Here is a 17,810-nt window from a genome sequence, read left to right as displayed (position 1 = left end):
TCTGTCACTTCCACAGTATCTCTAAATAATAGTTCCTACACACTGCGCTGGCTGGGGGGGATTCATAATATGCATTTAACCCTCTAATGTGTCTAGTTTGTGCTCCTTCTACTTATTCTCACTGCCTTCTCGCTCGCACATGCTGTACAGAGCCTTACTATATTATTAGCATTAATTATACGCAGAAGGCACCTCTGCGGTCTCTATAGTAATCTTAGGAGAGGGTCTATTCTATCTGATTATGTTTGAGTATCCCTGAATCTATAACAGATATACTTAAATATATAATAGTTAATACAATTCAACTCTGTTTTCTCATTCGCATTTGGTATACCACGCAACACCATATAATAAACATTATATTCAGTGTATAGCAGTCCACATTTACAACCTAGTCTCTGTTTTCAGATAATCCACTGTGCAGCGATCAAAGTCTAGGATGACCAAGTTGTAAGTTTGAGTTCCAACAGAAATGCTCTGTATTGAGGTGCGTGGGCAGTATCTGCCACCTCATGCTAAATACGTCAAACAGTGGGTGCCAAAACACGTCGCTTGGCAAACATTAGAAGAAAATAAACTATACTTATCTGTCCAGGGACACAGCTCAGGTAGGAAGTCTCAAGTAGGGGTCATTTCAAGAAGCCATTGTTCACCATGCCATCCGGCATGCTCTTCAAGGGTTCTTTGAAGTTATGGTCTGCACTTTTAGACGGGTCTCGGCCTAATTTCCTCTTGGCACTCCCCTGGGCCAGCTTGTGCCGGCACTACTGCTGCGTTTAGTGGTCTGATCTGTAGGCCTAGGGCTTGGTATAAAGTAGGGAGATCTGCAGGTGTTTTAAAGACAGCTGTCGTTCCATCTTTGTTAGCTATTATACAAGTGGGAAAGCCCCACCTATACTGGATTTGCTGCTCCTTAAGCGTAGAGGTGATGTAGCGTAATTCCCGTCGCTTCTGGAGGGTTGCCGGACATAAATCTGTAAAGATCTGTATTTCTGTCACCTCAAATATCAGTGGATGCTTGTTCCTGGAGTGCCGGAGAAGTTCCTCCTTATCTTTGTAAGATAAAAGCTTAATGATAATGTCTCTAAGCGGCGCTCTGGCTGGTGGTCTGGGCCGCAGTGCACGATGAGCTCTTTCTACTTGAATCTCTGCTGCATTTGGAGCATTTTTAAGAAATTTAAATAGCTCTTGGACATACTGTCCAATGTCAGGCGGACTTACTGTCTCCGGGACTCCACGGAGCCGCAGATTGTTCCGCCGGCTCCTGTTTTCTAAATCTTCTATTCTATCTGTCAGGCTTTGTACTACTGCTTCCTGTGACTGCACACAGCTTGTTTGATGTTGGAGATCAGAGCGCAAGTTTTCCTGTACTTCCTCAACCTGAGAGACTCTGTGGTCCACCGCAGCAATGTCTTTTTTCAGTTCACCAAACATGAGCTTTACATCCATCATAGCTTCTTTTATGTCATTTTTAGATGACAGGTGTTTAATGTCATTTTTGGTAAGGAAGCCATAATGTGCAAGGTCTGAGCTCTGAGCAACGCCTAGATGTCCACTAGAGTCAGAGGTATCTCTGTTAGTGCTTGTGTTTTGCTCAGATGGTATTAAATAATTCTCCATGTTTGTGGACTGGGAGCTCTTTGCTGGTTTAGACATTCTCCTGTTAGACATCTCACGGGAATTATCGTTGTTGACTAGGAGGTTCTATGCTTAATATCCCTCTCAAATGCTCGTGTTAACTTAATCAGCACTGCGGTGCTCCACTTTTCCGCCTTCTACAGTAGTGGTATCAGTTATAACATAGGGACCCTCTATTGCCAACAGTGTAGGCCCAATGTGCTCTCTGTATACTGTATTAATACACTTGCTAGCCCTGACTCTCCACTGCCGCCAAATAAAGGTGCTTCCTCTTTTCACAACAAAGTTTTATGTGAAGGCATTCCTATATGTGCTGTGTTTTTCTGGCAGTTAACACTCACCCAATCCATGGAAGTTACGCTATCTCGCTTCTGTTCCCCATCCATTTGCTGTACAGCCAGCCAGAGAGTGTCCCCGGTATCAAGTTGCGCCTAAGATGGTCTAATCGGGAGCGCAGCTGCTTGCTTGTGGGAGCTTAACCCGCTGTCTCCTCCACTTCTCTATCGGAGCTATATGTCTGCTAACCGATTGAACAGAGCTAATGTCTGAACTGTCCGTGATCGGTATACAGCTCTGCGCACGCCGTGTGTGCTCCGGCACTATCAGTGCATGACGTGCTGTGCTCCGTAGTAGGCCCAATTGCGCAGCTGCCTCACTTCTTTAAGGTTTGCCGTTCATGTGCAGTAATTGAGGTCCGGGTGGCAGAATTATATGCCACAACTGTTCAGCGCTACTTTGCTTGCTGTAAATTAGTTTCTAACACGCTGAGTTACTTCTACCCTATTATGAGAGTATTGGGGCTTCAGAGCTCGATCAGTTTGCGGCCATCAGCTAGCGTGGCCAGGCTCCGCCCCCAAGACTTATTATTTTTTTTTATCTAAGACATGGAAAATTCTGTGTTCTGTTTTTTTCTGTTGGTTATGTATTGAAGCGCAAATTGTTCATTTTTTCAATTATGTGCTGTTTGCTTAGCTGCAACTTTCTCTGGTAGAGGTAGTTTTTTGCCCCTAAACCCTATGTCTCTCAGGATGATGCTGTTTAAACATTTATACAGCTTTCGCCTTATGCGTCCCAAACCTCAATGACGTCACATGCAGTGCCCTGCGGTTCTTCTCAATCTCCTGGAGGAGTTTATTTGCTTGCAGAAGTTGCTACACAGGTATCTTCAGTGGTATCTGGAGCATTATCTGCCTTCCCTATGCTAAAGTGAACACACATGAGGAAACTTAGAGATTCAGATAACATAATTTATGTAAGAACTTACCTGATAAATTCATTTCTTTCATATTAGCAAGAGTCCATGAGCTAGTGACGTATGGGATATACATTCCTACCAGGAGGGGCAAAGTTTCCCAAACCTCAAAATGCCTATAAATACACCCCTCACCACACCCACAAATCAGTTTAACGAATAGCCAAGAAGTGGGGTGATAAAAAAGTGCGAAAGCATATAAAATAAGGAATTGGAATAATTGTGCTTTATACAAAATCATAACCACCACAAAAAAAAGGCGGGCCTCATGGGCTCTTGCTAATATGAAAGAAATGAATTTATCAGGTAAGTTCTTACATAAATTATGTTTTCTTTCATGTAATTAGCAAGAGTCCATGAGCTAGTGCCGTATGGGATAATGATTACCCAAGATGTGGATCTTTCCACACAAGAGTCACTAGAGAGGGAGGGATAAAATAAAGACAGCCAATTCCTGCTGAAAATAATCCACACCCAAAATAAAGTTTAACGAAAAACATAAGCAGAAGATTCAAACTGAAACCGCTGCCTGAAGTACTTTTCTACCAAAAACTGCTTCAGAAGAAGAAAATACATCAAAATGGTAGAATTTAGTAAAAGTATGCAAAGAGGACCAAGTTGCTGCTTTGCAAATCTGATCAACCGAAGCTTCATTCCTAAATGCCCAGGAAGCAGAAACTGACCTAGTAGAATGAGCTGTAATTCTCTGAGGCGGAGTTTTACCCGACTCAACATAGGCAAGATGAATTAAAGATTTCAACCAAGATGCCAAAGAAATGGCAGAAGCTTTCTGGCCTTTTCTAGAACCGGAAAAGAAGTCTTTCTGAAAGATTTAGTAGCTTCAACATAATATTTCAAAGCTCTAACAACATCCAAAGAATGCAACGATTTCTCCTTAGAATTCTTAGGATTAGGACATAATGAAGGAACCACAATTTCTCTACTAATGTTGTTGGAATTCACAACTTTAGGTAAAAATTCAAAAGAAGTTCGCAACACCGCCTTATCCTGATGAAAAATCAGAAAAGGAGACTCACAAGAAAGAGCAGATAATTCAGAAACTCTTCTGGCAGAAGAGATGGCCAAAAGGAACAAAACTTTCCAAGAAAGTAATTTAATGTCCAATGAATGCATAGGTTCAAACGGAGGAGCTTGAAGAGCCCCCAGAACCAAATTCAAACTCCAAGGAGGAGAAATTGACTTAATGACAGGTTTTATACGAACCAAAGCTTGTACAAAACAATGAATATCAGGAAGAATAGCAATCTTTCTGTGAAAAAGAACAGAAAGAGCAGAGATTTGTCCTTTCAAGGAACTTGCGGACAAACCTTTATCTAAACCATCCTGAAGAAACTGTAAAATTTTCGGAATTCTAAAAGAATGCCAAGAAAAATGATGAGAAATACACCAAGAAATATAAGTCTTCCAGACTCTATAATATATCTCTCTAGTTACAGATTTACGAGCCTGTAACATAGTATTAATCACAGCGTCAGAGAAACCTCTTTGACGAAGAATCAAGCGTTCAATCTCCATACCTTTAAATTTAAGGATTTCAGATCCTGATGGAAAAAAGGACCTTGTGACAGAAGGTCTGGTCTTAACGGAAGAGTCCACGGTTGGCAAGAGGCCATCCGGACAAGATCCGCATACCAAAACCTGTGAGGCCATGCCGGAGCTACCAGCAGAACAAACGAGCATTCCTTCAGAATCTTGGAGATTACTCTTGGAAGAAGAACTAGAGGCGGAAAGATATAGGCAGGATGATACTTCCAAGGAAGTGATAATGCATCCACTGCCTCCGCCTGAGGATCCCGGGATCTGGACAGATACCTGGGAAGTTTCTTGTTTAGATGGGACGCCATCAAATCTATTTCTGGAATTTCCCACATTTGAACGATCTGAAGAAACACCTCTGGGTGAAGAGACCATTCGCCCGGATGCAACGTTTGGCGACTGAGATAATCCGCTTCCCAATTGTCTACACCTGGGATATGAACCGCAGAGATTAGACAGGAGCTGGATTCCGCCCAAACCAAAATTCGAGATACTTCTTTCATAGCCAGAGGACTGTGAGTTCCTCCTTGATGATTGATGTATGCCACAGTTGTGACATTGTCTGTCTGAAAACAAATGAACGATTCTCTCTTCAGAAGAGGCCAAAACTGAAGAGCTCTGAAAATTGCATGGAGTTCCAAAATATTGATCGGTAATCTCACCTCCTGAGATTCCCAAACTCCTTGTGCCGTCAGAGATCCCCACACAGCTCCCCAACCTGTGAGACTTGCATCTGTTGAAATTACAGTCCAGGTCGGAAGCACAAAAGAAGCCCCCTGAATTAAACGATGGTGATCTGTCCACCACGTTAGAGAGTGTCGAACAATCGGTTTTAAAGATATTAATTGAGATATCTTCGTGTAATCCTTGCACCATTGATTCAGCATACAAAGCTGAAGAGGTCGCATGTGAAAACGAGCAAAGGGGATCGCGTCCGATGCAGCAGTCATAAGACCTAGAATTTCCATGCATAAGGCTACCGAAGGGAATGATTGTGACTGAAGGTTTCGACAAGCTGCCATCAGTTTTAGACGCCTCTTGTCTGTTAAAGACAGAGTCATGGACACTGAATCTATTTGGAAACCCAGAAAGGTTACCCTTGTCTGAGGAATCAATGAACTTTTTGGTAAATTGATCCTCCAACCATGATCTTGAAGAAACAACACAAGTCGATTTGTATGAAATTCTGCTAAATGTAAAGACTGAGCAAGTACCAAGATATCGTCCAAATAAGGAAATACCACAATACCCTGTTCTCTGATTACAGACAGAAGGGCACCGAGAACCTTTGTAAAAATTCTTGGAGCTGTAGCAAGGCCAAACGGCAGAGCCACAAACTGGTAATGCTTGTCCAGAAAAGAGAATCTCAGGAACCGATAATGATCCGGATGAATCGGAATATGCAGATATGCATCCTGTAAATCTATTGTGGACATATAATTCCCTTGCTGAACAAAAGGCAAGATAGTCCTTACAGTTACCATCTTGAACGTTGGTATCCTTACATAACGATTCAATATTTTTAGATCCAGAACTGGTCTGAAGGAATTCTCCTTCTTTGGTACAATGAAGAGATTTGAATAAAACCCCATCCCCTGTTCCTGAACTGGAACTGGCATAATTACTCCAGTCAACTCTAGATCTGAAACACAATTCAGAAATGCTTGAGCTTTTACTGGATTTACTGGGACACGGGAAAGAAAAAATCTCTTTGCAGGAGGTCTCATCTTGAAACCAATTCTGTACCCTTCTGAAACAATGTTCTGAATCCAAAGATTGTGAACAGAATTGATCCAAATTTCTTTGAAAAAACGTAACCTGCCCCCTACCAGCTGAGCTGGAATGAGGGCCGCACCTTCATGTGGACTTTGAAGCAGGCTTTGCCTTTCTGGCTGGCTTGGATTTATTCCAGATTGGAGATGGTTTCCAAACTGAAACTGCTCCTGAGGATGAAGAATCAGGTTTTTGTTCTTTGTTGAAACGAAAGGAACGAAAACGATTATTAGCTCTGTTTTTACCCTTAGATTTTTTATCCTGTGGTAAAAAGGTTCCTTTCCCACCAGTAACAGTTGAAATAATAGAATCCAACTGAGAACCAAATAATTTGTTACCCTGGAAAGAAATGGAAAGTAGAGTTGATTTAGAAGCCATATCAGCATTCCAAGTCTTAAGCCATAAAGCTCTTCTAGCTAAAATAGCTAGAGACATAAACCTGACATCAACTCTGATAATATCAAAGATGGCATCACAGATAAAATTATTAGCATGCTGAAGAAGAATAATAATATCATGAGAATCATGATGTGTTACTTGTTGCGCTAAGGTTTCCAACCAAAAAGTTGAAGCTGCAGCAACATCAGCCAAAGATATAGCAGGTCTAAGAAGATTTAAATACCTTATCCAAACGTTTAGAATTAGTATCAAGAGGACCAGAATCCTCTATTTCTAAAGCAATTAGAACTTCTTTAAGTAAAGAACAAATAAATTCCATTTTAAATAAATATGAAGATTTATCAGCATCAACCTCTGAGACAGAATCCTCTGAACCAGAAGAGTCATCAGAATCAGAATGATGATGTTCATTTAAAAATTCATCTGTAGGGAGAGAAGTTTTAAAAGATTTTTTACGTTTACTAGAAGGAGAAATAACAGACATAGCCTTCTTTATGGATTCAGAAACAAAATCTCTTATGTTATCAGGAACATTCTGCACCTTAGATGTTGAAGGAACTGCAACAGGCAATGGTACTTTACTAAAGGAAATATTATCTGCTTTAACAAGTTTGTCATGACAATCAATACAAACAACAGCTGGAGGAATAGCTACCAAAAGTTTACAGCAGATACACTTAGCTTTGGTAGATCCAGCACTAGACAGCGATTTTCCTGTAGTATCTTCTGACTCAGATGCAACGTGAGACATCTTGCAATATGTAAGAGAAAAAACAACAACATATAAAGCAAAATTGATCAAATTCCTTAAATGACAGTTTCAGGTATGGGAAAAAATGCCAAAGAACAAGCTTCTAGCAACCAGAAGCAATGAAAAATGAGACTTAAATAATGTGGAGACAAAAGCGACGCCCATATTTTTTAGCGCCAAATAAGACGCCCACATTATTTGGCGCCTAAACGCTTTTTGGCGCCAAAAATGACGCCACATCCGGAACGCCGACATTTTTGGCGCAAAATAACGTCAAAAAATGACGCAACTTCCGGCGACACGTATGACGCCGGAAACGGAAAATAATTTTTGCGCCAAAAAAGTCCGCGCCAAGAATGACGCAATAAAATGAAGCATTTTCAGCCCCCGCGAGCCTAACAGCCCACAGGGAAAAAAGTCAAATTTTTGAAGGTAAGAAAAAATGATTAAATCAAATGCATTATCCCAAATATGAAACGGACTGTCTGAAAAATAAGGAAAGTTGAACATTCTGAGTCAAGGCAAATAAATGTTTGAATACATATATTTAGAACTTTATAAACAAAGTGCCCAACCATAGCTTAGAGTGTCACAGAAAATAAGATTTACTTACCCCAGGACACTCATCTACATGTTTGTAGAAAGCCAAACCAGTACTGAAACGAGAATCAGCAGAGGTAATGGTATATATAAGAGTATATCGTCGATCTGATAAGGGAGGTAAGAGATGAATCTCTACGACCGATAACAGAGAACCTATGAAATAGACCCCGTAGAAGGAGATCACTGCATTCAAATAGGCAATACTCTCCTCACATCCCTCTGACATTCACTGCACGCTGAGAGGAAAACCGGGCTCCAACTTGCTGCGGAGCGCATATCAACGTAGAATCTAGCACAAACTTACTTCACCACCTCCATCGGAGGCAAAGTTTGTAAAACTGATTTGTGGGTGTGGTGAGGGGTGTATTTATAGGCATTTTGAGGTTTGGGAAACTTTGCCCCTCCTGGTAGGAATGTATATCCCATACGTCACTAGCTCATGGACTCTTGCTAATTACATGAAAGAAAGTAAGGTTTCCTCATAAGTCTGATGAGGACAATACGTCGGTAGCCTCTGGGCGTAAATCTCTGATTCAGACAGTATAATTCCTTCTTCTGATGCTGAAGTAGTTATCTTCAGATTTAAGCTTGAACACCTTTGTGTATTGTTTAGGGAGCTTTTGGCTACTTTCTAGTAAACTTTATATATACTAGGACTCCTGTGGACTAGGTTATTTCTCTTGTAAGGTGTATCCAGTCCACGGGTTCATCCATTACTTGTGGGATTTTCTCCTTCCCAACAGGAAGTTGCAAGAGGACACCCACAGCAGAGCTGTCTATATAGCTCCTCCCCTAACTGCCACCTCCAGTCATTCTCTTGCAACTCTCGACAAGGGAAGTATTAAGAGATAAGTGGTGACTTCAATCAAAAGTTTATTTTTAAACAGTACCGGCGTTGTACTGTTTTTACTCTCAGGCAGAAATTAGATGAAGAATTCTGCCTGGAGGTTGATGATCTTAGCGGTTTGTAACTAAGGTCCATTGCTGTTCTCACACATAACTGAAGAGTATGGAAGAAAGCTTCAGTTGGTGGAACGGTCTGCAGATTACCTGCTTTGAGGTATGTTCAGTATTTTTATTTCTAGAGAGATGAAATAAGTTCTAGAAAATGCTGACAGAGCCTTGTGTATTTGAGGTAAGCCTGATGCAGTGATTTAACAGCGACTGGGATCATGCTTACATATCAGGGTAATACTCATGTTAATATTATTCAGTGTCAAAACGTTTACATGTTTTCATAAATAGAATTTTTTTTCTCTGAGGGAGATAAATCTTTATTTGGGGCCTAGTTTTCCACATGGCTAGTCAGATACTCCTAGGAGTATTTTCTTAAGGCCCCTCTGAGATCCAGTACATGGTGGGAGGGGCCTACTTTAGCGCTATTGCTGCGCAGTTTTAATTCAGACTGAGACATCCAGCTTCCCTAGAGGAGTCCTTTGGCATCTGAGGACCATTATAAGGGGTTTATTCCTTCACCAAATGTATTTGAGGGCAGGTAGGAGCCTCAGCAGAACTGTGGCAGTTGCTCAACTGTTTTTTACCAGTGGTTGACCTTTTTGAATCTGGTTTGGGGGCTAAGGGGTTAATCATCCATTTGCAAGTGGGTGCAATGTTGCTTTAGTCCCTTACACACACTGTAAAAATTTTGAAGACTTTACTATATTTTTACACTGTTTTGCAGTTTAAGTTCTACTTTATTTCTCTTAAAGGCACAGTAACGTTTTTGTTTAATTACTGTTTCACCTTTATTAAAGTGTTTTCCAAGCTTGCTTGTCTCATTACTAGTCTGTTAAACATGTCTGACATAGAGGAAACTCCTTGTTCAATATGTTTGGAAGCCATGGTGGAACCCCCTCTTAGAATGTGTACCAAATGTACTGAAATTTCTATAAACTATAAAGACCATATTATGGTGCTTAAAGATTTATCTCCAGAGGATTCTCTGACTGAAAAAAGGGAGATTATGCCATCTAGCTCTCCCCATGTGTCAGAACCTATAACTCCCGCTCAAGTGACGCCAAGTACATCTAGCGCGTCTAATTCTTTTACCTTACAGGACATGGCGGCAGTTATGACTAATACCCTTACAGAGGTATTGTCCAAACTGCCAGGGTTACAAGGAAAGCGAGACAGCTCTGGGGCCAGAACTAATACAGAGCTTTCTGACGCTTTAATACCTGTGTCTGATATACCCTCACAATACTCAGAAGCTGAGGCAAGAGAGCTTCTATCTGTGGGTGACATTTCAGATTCACGGAAGGCGTTGCTTCAGTCTGATTCTGAAATGACAGCGTTTAAATTTAAGCTCGAACACCTCCGCTTATTGCTTAGGGAGGTTTTAGCGACTCTGGATGACTGTGAACCCATTGTAGTTCCAGAGAAATTGTGTAAGATGGACATGTACTTTGCAGTGCCTGTTTACACTGATGTTTTTCCAGTCCCTAAGAGGTTTTCGGAAATTATTACTAATGGATCTAGTAGGGGGCAGACTTTCTCTCTTCGCCCAGGCTTGGGCAAGAGACGTCTAGGATCCCTGGGCACTAGAGATTGTTTCCCAGGGTTATCTTCTGGAATTCAAAGGTTAATCTCCAAAGGGGAGATTTCATCTCTCACAATTATCTGCAAACCAGATAAAGAGAGAGGCATTCTTATGTTGCGTTCAAGACCTACTGGTTATGGGAGTGATCCACCCAGTTCCAAGAGAGGAACAGGGGCAGGGTTTCTATTCAAACCTGTTTATAGTTCCCAAAAAAGAGGGAAATTTCAGACCAATCTTGGATCTCAAAATCCTAAACAAATTTCTCAGGGTCCCATCCTTCAAAATGGAGACAATTCGAACCATCCTCCCTATGATCCACGGAACCCCTTGAAGAACTTTAAGACCTAAAATATATGACTACCGTGGACTTAAAGGATGCTTATCTACACATTCCGATTCACAGAGAGCATCATCAGTCCCTAAGGTTCGCCTTCCTAGACAGGCATTACCAGTTTGTGGCTCTTCCCTTCGGGTTAGCCACGGCACCATTCTGATTCAGGCGTCGACTTTTCAAATCGCCAAGTCCCATACGGACATTGTTCTGGCCTTTCTGAGGTCTCACGGGTGGAAAGTGAACAGAGAAAAGAGTTCTCTTTCTCCCTTCACAAGAGTTTCCTTCCTTGGAACTCTGATAGTTTCAGTAGAAATGAAGATTTTTCTGACGGAGGTCAGGATATCAAAGCTTCTAACTTCCTGCCGTGTTCTTCATTCCACTTCTCGGCCGTCAGTGGCTCAGTGTATGGAAATGATCGGCCTAATGGTAGCGGCAATGGACATAGTTCCGTTTGCCTGCCTACATCTCAGACCACTGCAACTTTGCATGCTCAATCAGTGGAATGGGGACTACACAGATTTGTCTCCTCTGTTAAATCTGGATCAAAAGACCTTCTCTGGTGTTTATCTCGGGTTCACCTGTCCAGGAGAATGAGTTTCCGCAGGCCAGAGTGGACTATAGTGACGACAGATGCCAGCCTTCTGGGCTGGGGTGCGGTCTGGAACTCCCTGAAGGCTCAGGGTTCGTGAACTCAGGAGGAAGCCCTCCTTCCGATAAACATTCTGGAACTCAGAGCGATATTCAATGCTCTTCAGGCTTGGCCTCAGCTAGCTGCGGTCAAGTTCATCAGATTTCAGTCGGACAATATCACGACTGTAGCCTATATCAACCATCAGGGGGGAACAAGGAGTCCCCTGGCAATTATGGAAGTTTCAAAGATAATTCTATGGGCGGAGGTTCACTCTTGCCATCTATCTGCTATCCATATCCCAGGAGTAGAGAACTGGGAGGCGGACTTTCTAAGTCGGCAGACTTTTCATCCGGGGGAGTGGGCGCTCCATCCGGAGGTATTTGCCCAGCTGATTCAATGATGGGGCAAACCAGAACTGGATCTGATGGCGTCTCGTCAGAACGCCAAGCTTCCTTGTTACGGGTCCAGGTCGAGGGATCCCCAGGCGACGCTGATAGATGCTCTAGCAGTGCCCCGGGTCCTTCAGCCTGGCTTATGTGTTTCCACCATTTCCTCTGCTCCCTCGTCTGATTGCCAAGATCAAGCAGGAGAGAGCTTTGGTGATTTTGATAGCACCTGCGTAGCCACGCAGGACTTGGTATGCAGATCTGGTGGACATGTCATCCTTTCCACCATGGACTCTGCCAAGGTCCATTCAAACATCCAAATCTAGTTTCTCTGCGTCTGACTGCTTGGAGATTGAACGCTTGATTTTATCAAAACGTGGTTTCTCCGAGTCGGTCATTGATACCTTAATACAGGCGCGAAAGCCTGTCACCAGGAAAATCTATCATAAGTTATGGTGTAAATATCTTCATTGGTGTGAATCCAAGGGTTACTCATGGAGTAAAGTCAGGATTCCTAGGATATTATCCTTTCTCCAAGAAGGATTGGAGAAGGGCTTATCAGCTAGTTCCTTAAAGGGACAGATTTCTGCTCTGTCTATCCTTTTGCACAAACGTCTGGCTGAGGTTCCAGATGTTCAGGCATTTTGTCAGGCTCTGGTTAGAATCAAGCCTGTGTTTAAACCTGTTGCTCAACCATGGAGTTTAAATTTAGGTCTTAAAGTTCTTCAAGGGGTTTCGTTTGAACCTTTGCATTCCATAGATATTAAGCTCTTATCTTGGAAAGTTCTGTTTTTAGTAGCTATCTCCTCGGCTCGAAGAGTTTCGGAGTTATCTGCTTTACAATGTGATTCCTCTTATCTCATTTTCCATGCAGATAAGGTAGTGTTACGTACCAAACCTGGTTTTCTACCTAAGGTGGTATCTAATAAGAATATCAATCAGGAGATGGTTGTTCCGTCACTGTGTCCTAATCCTTCTTCAAAGAAGGAACGTCTGTTACACAATCTTGACGTGGTTCATGTTTTAAAGTTTTATTTGCCAGCTACTGATTTTCGTCAAACATCTGCATTGTTTGTTGTCTACTCTGGAAAGAGGAGAGGCCAAAAGGCTTCGGCAACTTCTCTTTCTTTTTGGCTAAGAAGCATAATTCGTTTAGCCTATGAGACTGCTGGCCAGCAGCCTCCTGAAAGAATTACAGCTCATTCTACTAGAGCGGTAGCTTCCACATGGGCTTTTAAACATGAGGCCTCTGTTGAACAGATTTGTAAGGCGGCGACTTGGTCTTCGCTTCATACTTTTTCTAAATTCTACAAATTTGATACTTTTGCTTCCTCGGAGGCTATTTTTGGGAGAAAGGTCTTACTGGCAGTGGTGCCTTCCGTTTAAGCGCCTGCCTTGTCCCTCCCTTCATCCGTGTCCTATAGCTTTGGTATTGGTATCCCACAAGTAATGGATGATCTGTGGACTTGATACACCTTACAAGAGAAAACATAATTTATGCTTACCTGATAAATTTATTTCTCTTGTGGTGTATCCAGTCCACGGCCCGCCCTGTCATTTCAAGGCAGGTGTTTTTTATTTTTAAACTACAGTCACCACTGCACCCTATAGTTTTTCCTTTCTCTTGCTTGTCTTCGGTCGAATGACTGGGGAGTGGCAGTTGGGGGAGGAGCTATATAGACAGCTCTGCTGTGGGTGATCCTCTTGCAGCTCCCTGTTGGGGAGGAGAATATCCCACAAGTAATGGATGATCCGTGGACTGGATACACCACAAGAGAAATACATTTATCAGGTAAGCATAAATTATGTTTTTGATTCCCAAAATTATATATTTTTTTGTTTCAGGCAAATTTGTTTCTAATGGAATGTCAGTGAGAGGGCGTCAGGATTTAGAAATACAAGGTCCTCGACTGAATTCTACAAAGGAAGAAAAAACATCTATTCAGTACGGACCTGATCGTCGTCTAGATCCAATAATTACACCCCAAATGCCTTTGCTGGAGGTATATTTTATGTTTTCATTTTCTTCTGTTGTTTCTTTTTTATAAATTATTTTGGTTTGTAATCTTATTGTAACACAATGCTAAATGCAAGTCAATAGATAATAAACAGTCCCATGTGATTAGGGGGCTGAAAGAAGGTTCTTAGATACAAGGTAATCACAGAGGTAAAAAGTATATTAATATAACTGTGTTGGTTGTGCAAAACTGGGGAATGGGTAATAAATGGAATATCTATCTTTTAAAACAATAACATTTGTATTGTAGACTGTCCCTTTAAGACACAAGCAAAGGTTTTGAAGATTTTACAATTCTATTAATTCAAGCAAAAATATAATACTTCATGGGCGGAATTATTTAGCAAGTCAGTTACCAAAGATATATATGCAGAATCAGAAACATTTACATTAGGTTAATATAGTGAACACAGGGATGAACCGTTTGTAAGGAAGAGGGGTATTTAGTATAAATATGATGTGCTTACACTGTCAGAGTATATCATATCCAAATTAGTTTTTATATATTTATTTTTAGATTTTTTTTATTGGATGTTACCTTTTTTTAGTTATATCTAATTTTCTATAATAGTGTATTACGTCATTTATTATATACTAGTCCTAAAGCCCGTTCACACGGGCCGTCTCTCTCTCTCTCTCTCTCTCTCTCTCTCTCATCTGCAGGGGTGCGCGTGCGAGGTCGGGTGGGTGCGCGTGCGATCAGCTGCTGTCTAAGGCCAAGTGTTTGTCTGTACTGCGCATGACGGCTTCAGACAAACACTTGTCTTTTATTATATAGGATTGCATTCTTCTTTGGAAAGGTGATGCTTTAAGTTTTACCTTTTGCTATGTCACATCCTTCATTCATTTTACCCTCATATTTTTCTTTATATGATCAAACTGATATTTGGCCATATGTATTTGAAAAATAAATAATTACAACAGTACTGAGAGTTTTGGGTCTATTCATTAAGAGGTGAATGGGAGGTGAATTAAAACATTTAAATTCCCGCCATTAACTTTGCATTATGAAGGGTCAAACCCAGTGAGTATCCCCTACAAGAAGAGCTGAGTTAGCCCTGCACATTGTATAGTTAAAGCCTTGTACAATTTACATAAAATAGGAGAATTGCAGGTGAATTGTATGCAGCATTATTATATATATTATTATTATATATTATTATTACTCTTCTGATTCAGGAGATACTCACTGTGTTTGGCCCTTGATAATGCATAGTTAATTACATATTTCAAATCCCCTACAATTCACCTGCAATTCATGTCTTAGTGAACAGAGGCCTTTGTCTATATGAGAATGTAGTAAAAAAAAAAAAAAAAAAAAACAGTTTCTTTAACATATTTAGGCAAGATACAAATAAAACCTTAACTAATACTAAGCATTGTTGTAAGGTCTATTTTGTACATAATTATTTTTAAAGGTTTCAAATAGATTTTCTTTTTCAAGATATGACGAGTCCACAGATTTCATCCTTACTTATGGGATATCGCCTCCTGGTCAGCAGGAGGAGGCAAAGAGCTCCACAGCAGAGCTGCATAAATAGCTCCTCCCTTCCCTCCCACTCCAGTCATTCTCTTTGCCTGTGTTAGTGATAGGAGAGAGGTAAAGTGAGGTGTTAGTTTAGATTCTTCAATCAAGAGTTTATTTTTAAATGGTGCCGATGTGTACTATTTTTCTATAAGAGCAGTTTCTGGAAGTTATGATTATGGGAACTGGTGAGGTTTTACCCTGCACTGTGCCTCCCATCATTATACTGTTCTTCAGTATTGGTCTTAGAGAGAATTAACTAAGGCCTATCTGTCTTCACAGGACCTCAGGAGGGAGAAGGGACCTCTTGACACTGTGAATTTCTCATGTTGTTCCTCAACATGAAGGTAAGTGCAGTCTTTTCTTTCTGGGGCTCTGCAGCTTATCTCAGAAGTGACTGTGTTCTGACCTTGTTTCTATCAGGAAACATAGGCTTAAAGGCTTCATTTGGGCAGTATTCAAATTCTCGCTAATGCTAAGAGATTGAGAACTGTCATATTGTTTATCTGTGGTACTATGCAGATTCTCACTAGTACAGGGACTGAGAACCGTCATATTGCTTATGTTTTCCCAGACATTCTAGTGCGACTCAGATAGGTTAAGGACTAGAAGCGCTGGGGGATTCAGGGTGACATGCAATGTTTGGGCAACTCTTTATTCCAGTTTATTCAGAGTTACATAGGCTGAGGCTGAGGTTAGTAGAGGAGTATGCAGTTTTTGCTTTATTATGGCTCCAAAACATGGCTCTGTTTGTGGCTCTCCGCAACTTGTTTACGCCCACGATGGGCGGGGCTTGGTATTGGCACGCTTTCACACAGTTGTTTCTACTACTGGGTTCCGACAGCAGCATTTTCTTCACGGCTTGTGCTTGTTGAAATATAGGGCGAGAGGTCTCGATACAGGTGGAGGTAGGAGCCGCAGTAGAGCTGCGGCGGGGTGACTGAGTTTGAGTTTTTTTTCTTATAACAATGTGTTATTTTTCCCCTTAAAGCTATATGACACAGGGAGTACATAAGATTATTTAAGGAAGTTTGTTTCTCGTCCCTCTGCCTATACGGACGTTTTTTTGCAGAAACAGTTTTTCTTTTAAAGACACAGTACCTACTCTGGTATAAGATATTTTCTCCAACATAGGTGTGTCCGGTCCACGGCGTCATCCTTACTTGTGGGATATTCTCTTCCCCAACAGGAAATGGCAAAGAGCCCAGCAAAGCTGGTCACATGATCCCTCCTAGGCTCCGCCTACCCCAGTCATTCTCTTTGCCGTTGTACAGGCAACATCTCCACGGAGATGGCTTAGAGTTTTTTAGTGTTTAACTACAACTAGTAGCACCTTGGACCTTCAAACTAGCTTATGTATTCCCGCCGTTTCCTCTCATCCCCAGGCTGGTAGCCAGGATCAATCAAGAGAGGGCGTCGGTGATCTTGATAGCTCCTGCGTGGCCACGCAGGACTTGGTATGCAGATCTGGTGAATATGTCATCGGCTCCACCATGGAAGCTACCTTTGAGACGAGACCTTCTTGTTCAAGGTCCGTTCGAACATCCGAATCTGGTCTCACTCCAGCTGACTGCTTGGAGATTGAACGCTTGATCTTATCAAAACGAGGGTTCTCAGATTCTGTTATTGATACTCTTGTTCAGGCCAGAAAGCCTGTAACTAGAAAAATTTACCACAAAATATGGAAAAAATATATCTGTTGGTGTGAATCTAAAGGATTCCCTTGGGACAAGGTAAAGATTCCTAAGATTCTATCCTTTCTTCAAGAAGGATTGGAGAAAGGATTATCTGCAAGTTCCTTGAAGGGACAGATTTCTGCCTTGTCTGTGTTACTTCACATAAAGCTGGCAGCTGTGCCAGATGTTCAAGCCTTTGTTCAGGCTCTGGTTAGAATCAAGCCTGTTTACAAACCTTTGACTCCTCCTTGGAGTCTCAACTTAGTTCTTTCAGTTCTTCAGGGGGTTCCGTTTGAACCCTTACATTCCGTTGATATTAAGTTATTATCTTGGAAAGTTTTGTTTTTGGTTGCAATTTCTTCTGCTAGAAGAGTTTCAGAATTATCTGCTCTGCAGTGTTCTCCTCCTTATCTGGTGTTCCATGCAGATAAGGTGGTTTTACGTACTAAACCTGGTTTTCTTCCAAAAGTTGTTTCTAACAAAAACATTAACCAGGAGATAGTCGTACCTTCTTTGTGTCCGAAACCAGTTTCGAAGAAGGAACGTTTGTTGCACAATTTGGATGTTGTTCGCGCTCTAAAATTCTATTTAGATGCTACAAAGGATTTTAGACAAACATCTTCCTTGTTTGTTGTTTATTCTGGTAAAAGGAGAGGTCAAAAAGCAACTTCTACCTCTCTCTCTTTTTGGATTAAAAGCATCATCAGATTGGCTTATGTGACTGCCGGA

At 41.4% G+C, this 17,810-nt stretch overlaps 1 protein-coding gene across 2 annotated transcripts in view; it reads left to right on the top strand.

The window, feature by feature from the left end:
* The window catches only part of TRAPPC8 (trafficking protein particle complex subunit 8), a 563,274-nt gene that overhangs the window by 427,709 nt on the left and 117,755 nt on the right, over positions 1–17,810 (top strand). For both annotated transcript variants that reach the window (XM_053715000.1, XM_053715001.1), the window contains one exon: positions 13,709–13,866. In XM_053715000.1, coding sequence (XP_053570975.1) covers positions 13,709–13,866 — 158 coding nt within the window. The remainder of the gene's footprint in view (positions 1–13,708; positions 13,867–17,810) is intronic.

Source organism: Bombina bombina, chromosome 5, assembly GCF_027579735.1.
Source record: "Bombina bombina isolate aBomBom1 chromosome 5, aBomBom1.pri, whole genome shotgun sequence".
NCBI lineage: Eukaryota > Metazoa > Chordata > Amphibia > Anura > Bombinatoridae > Bombina > Bombina bombina.
The sequence above is the reverse complement of the archived record's forward strand: the minus strand, read 5'-3'. Positions and strand labels throughout refer to the sequence as shown.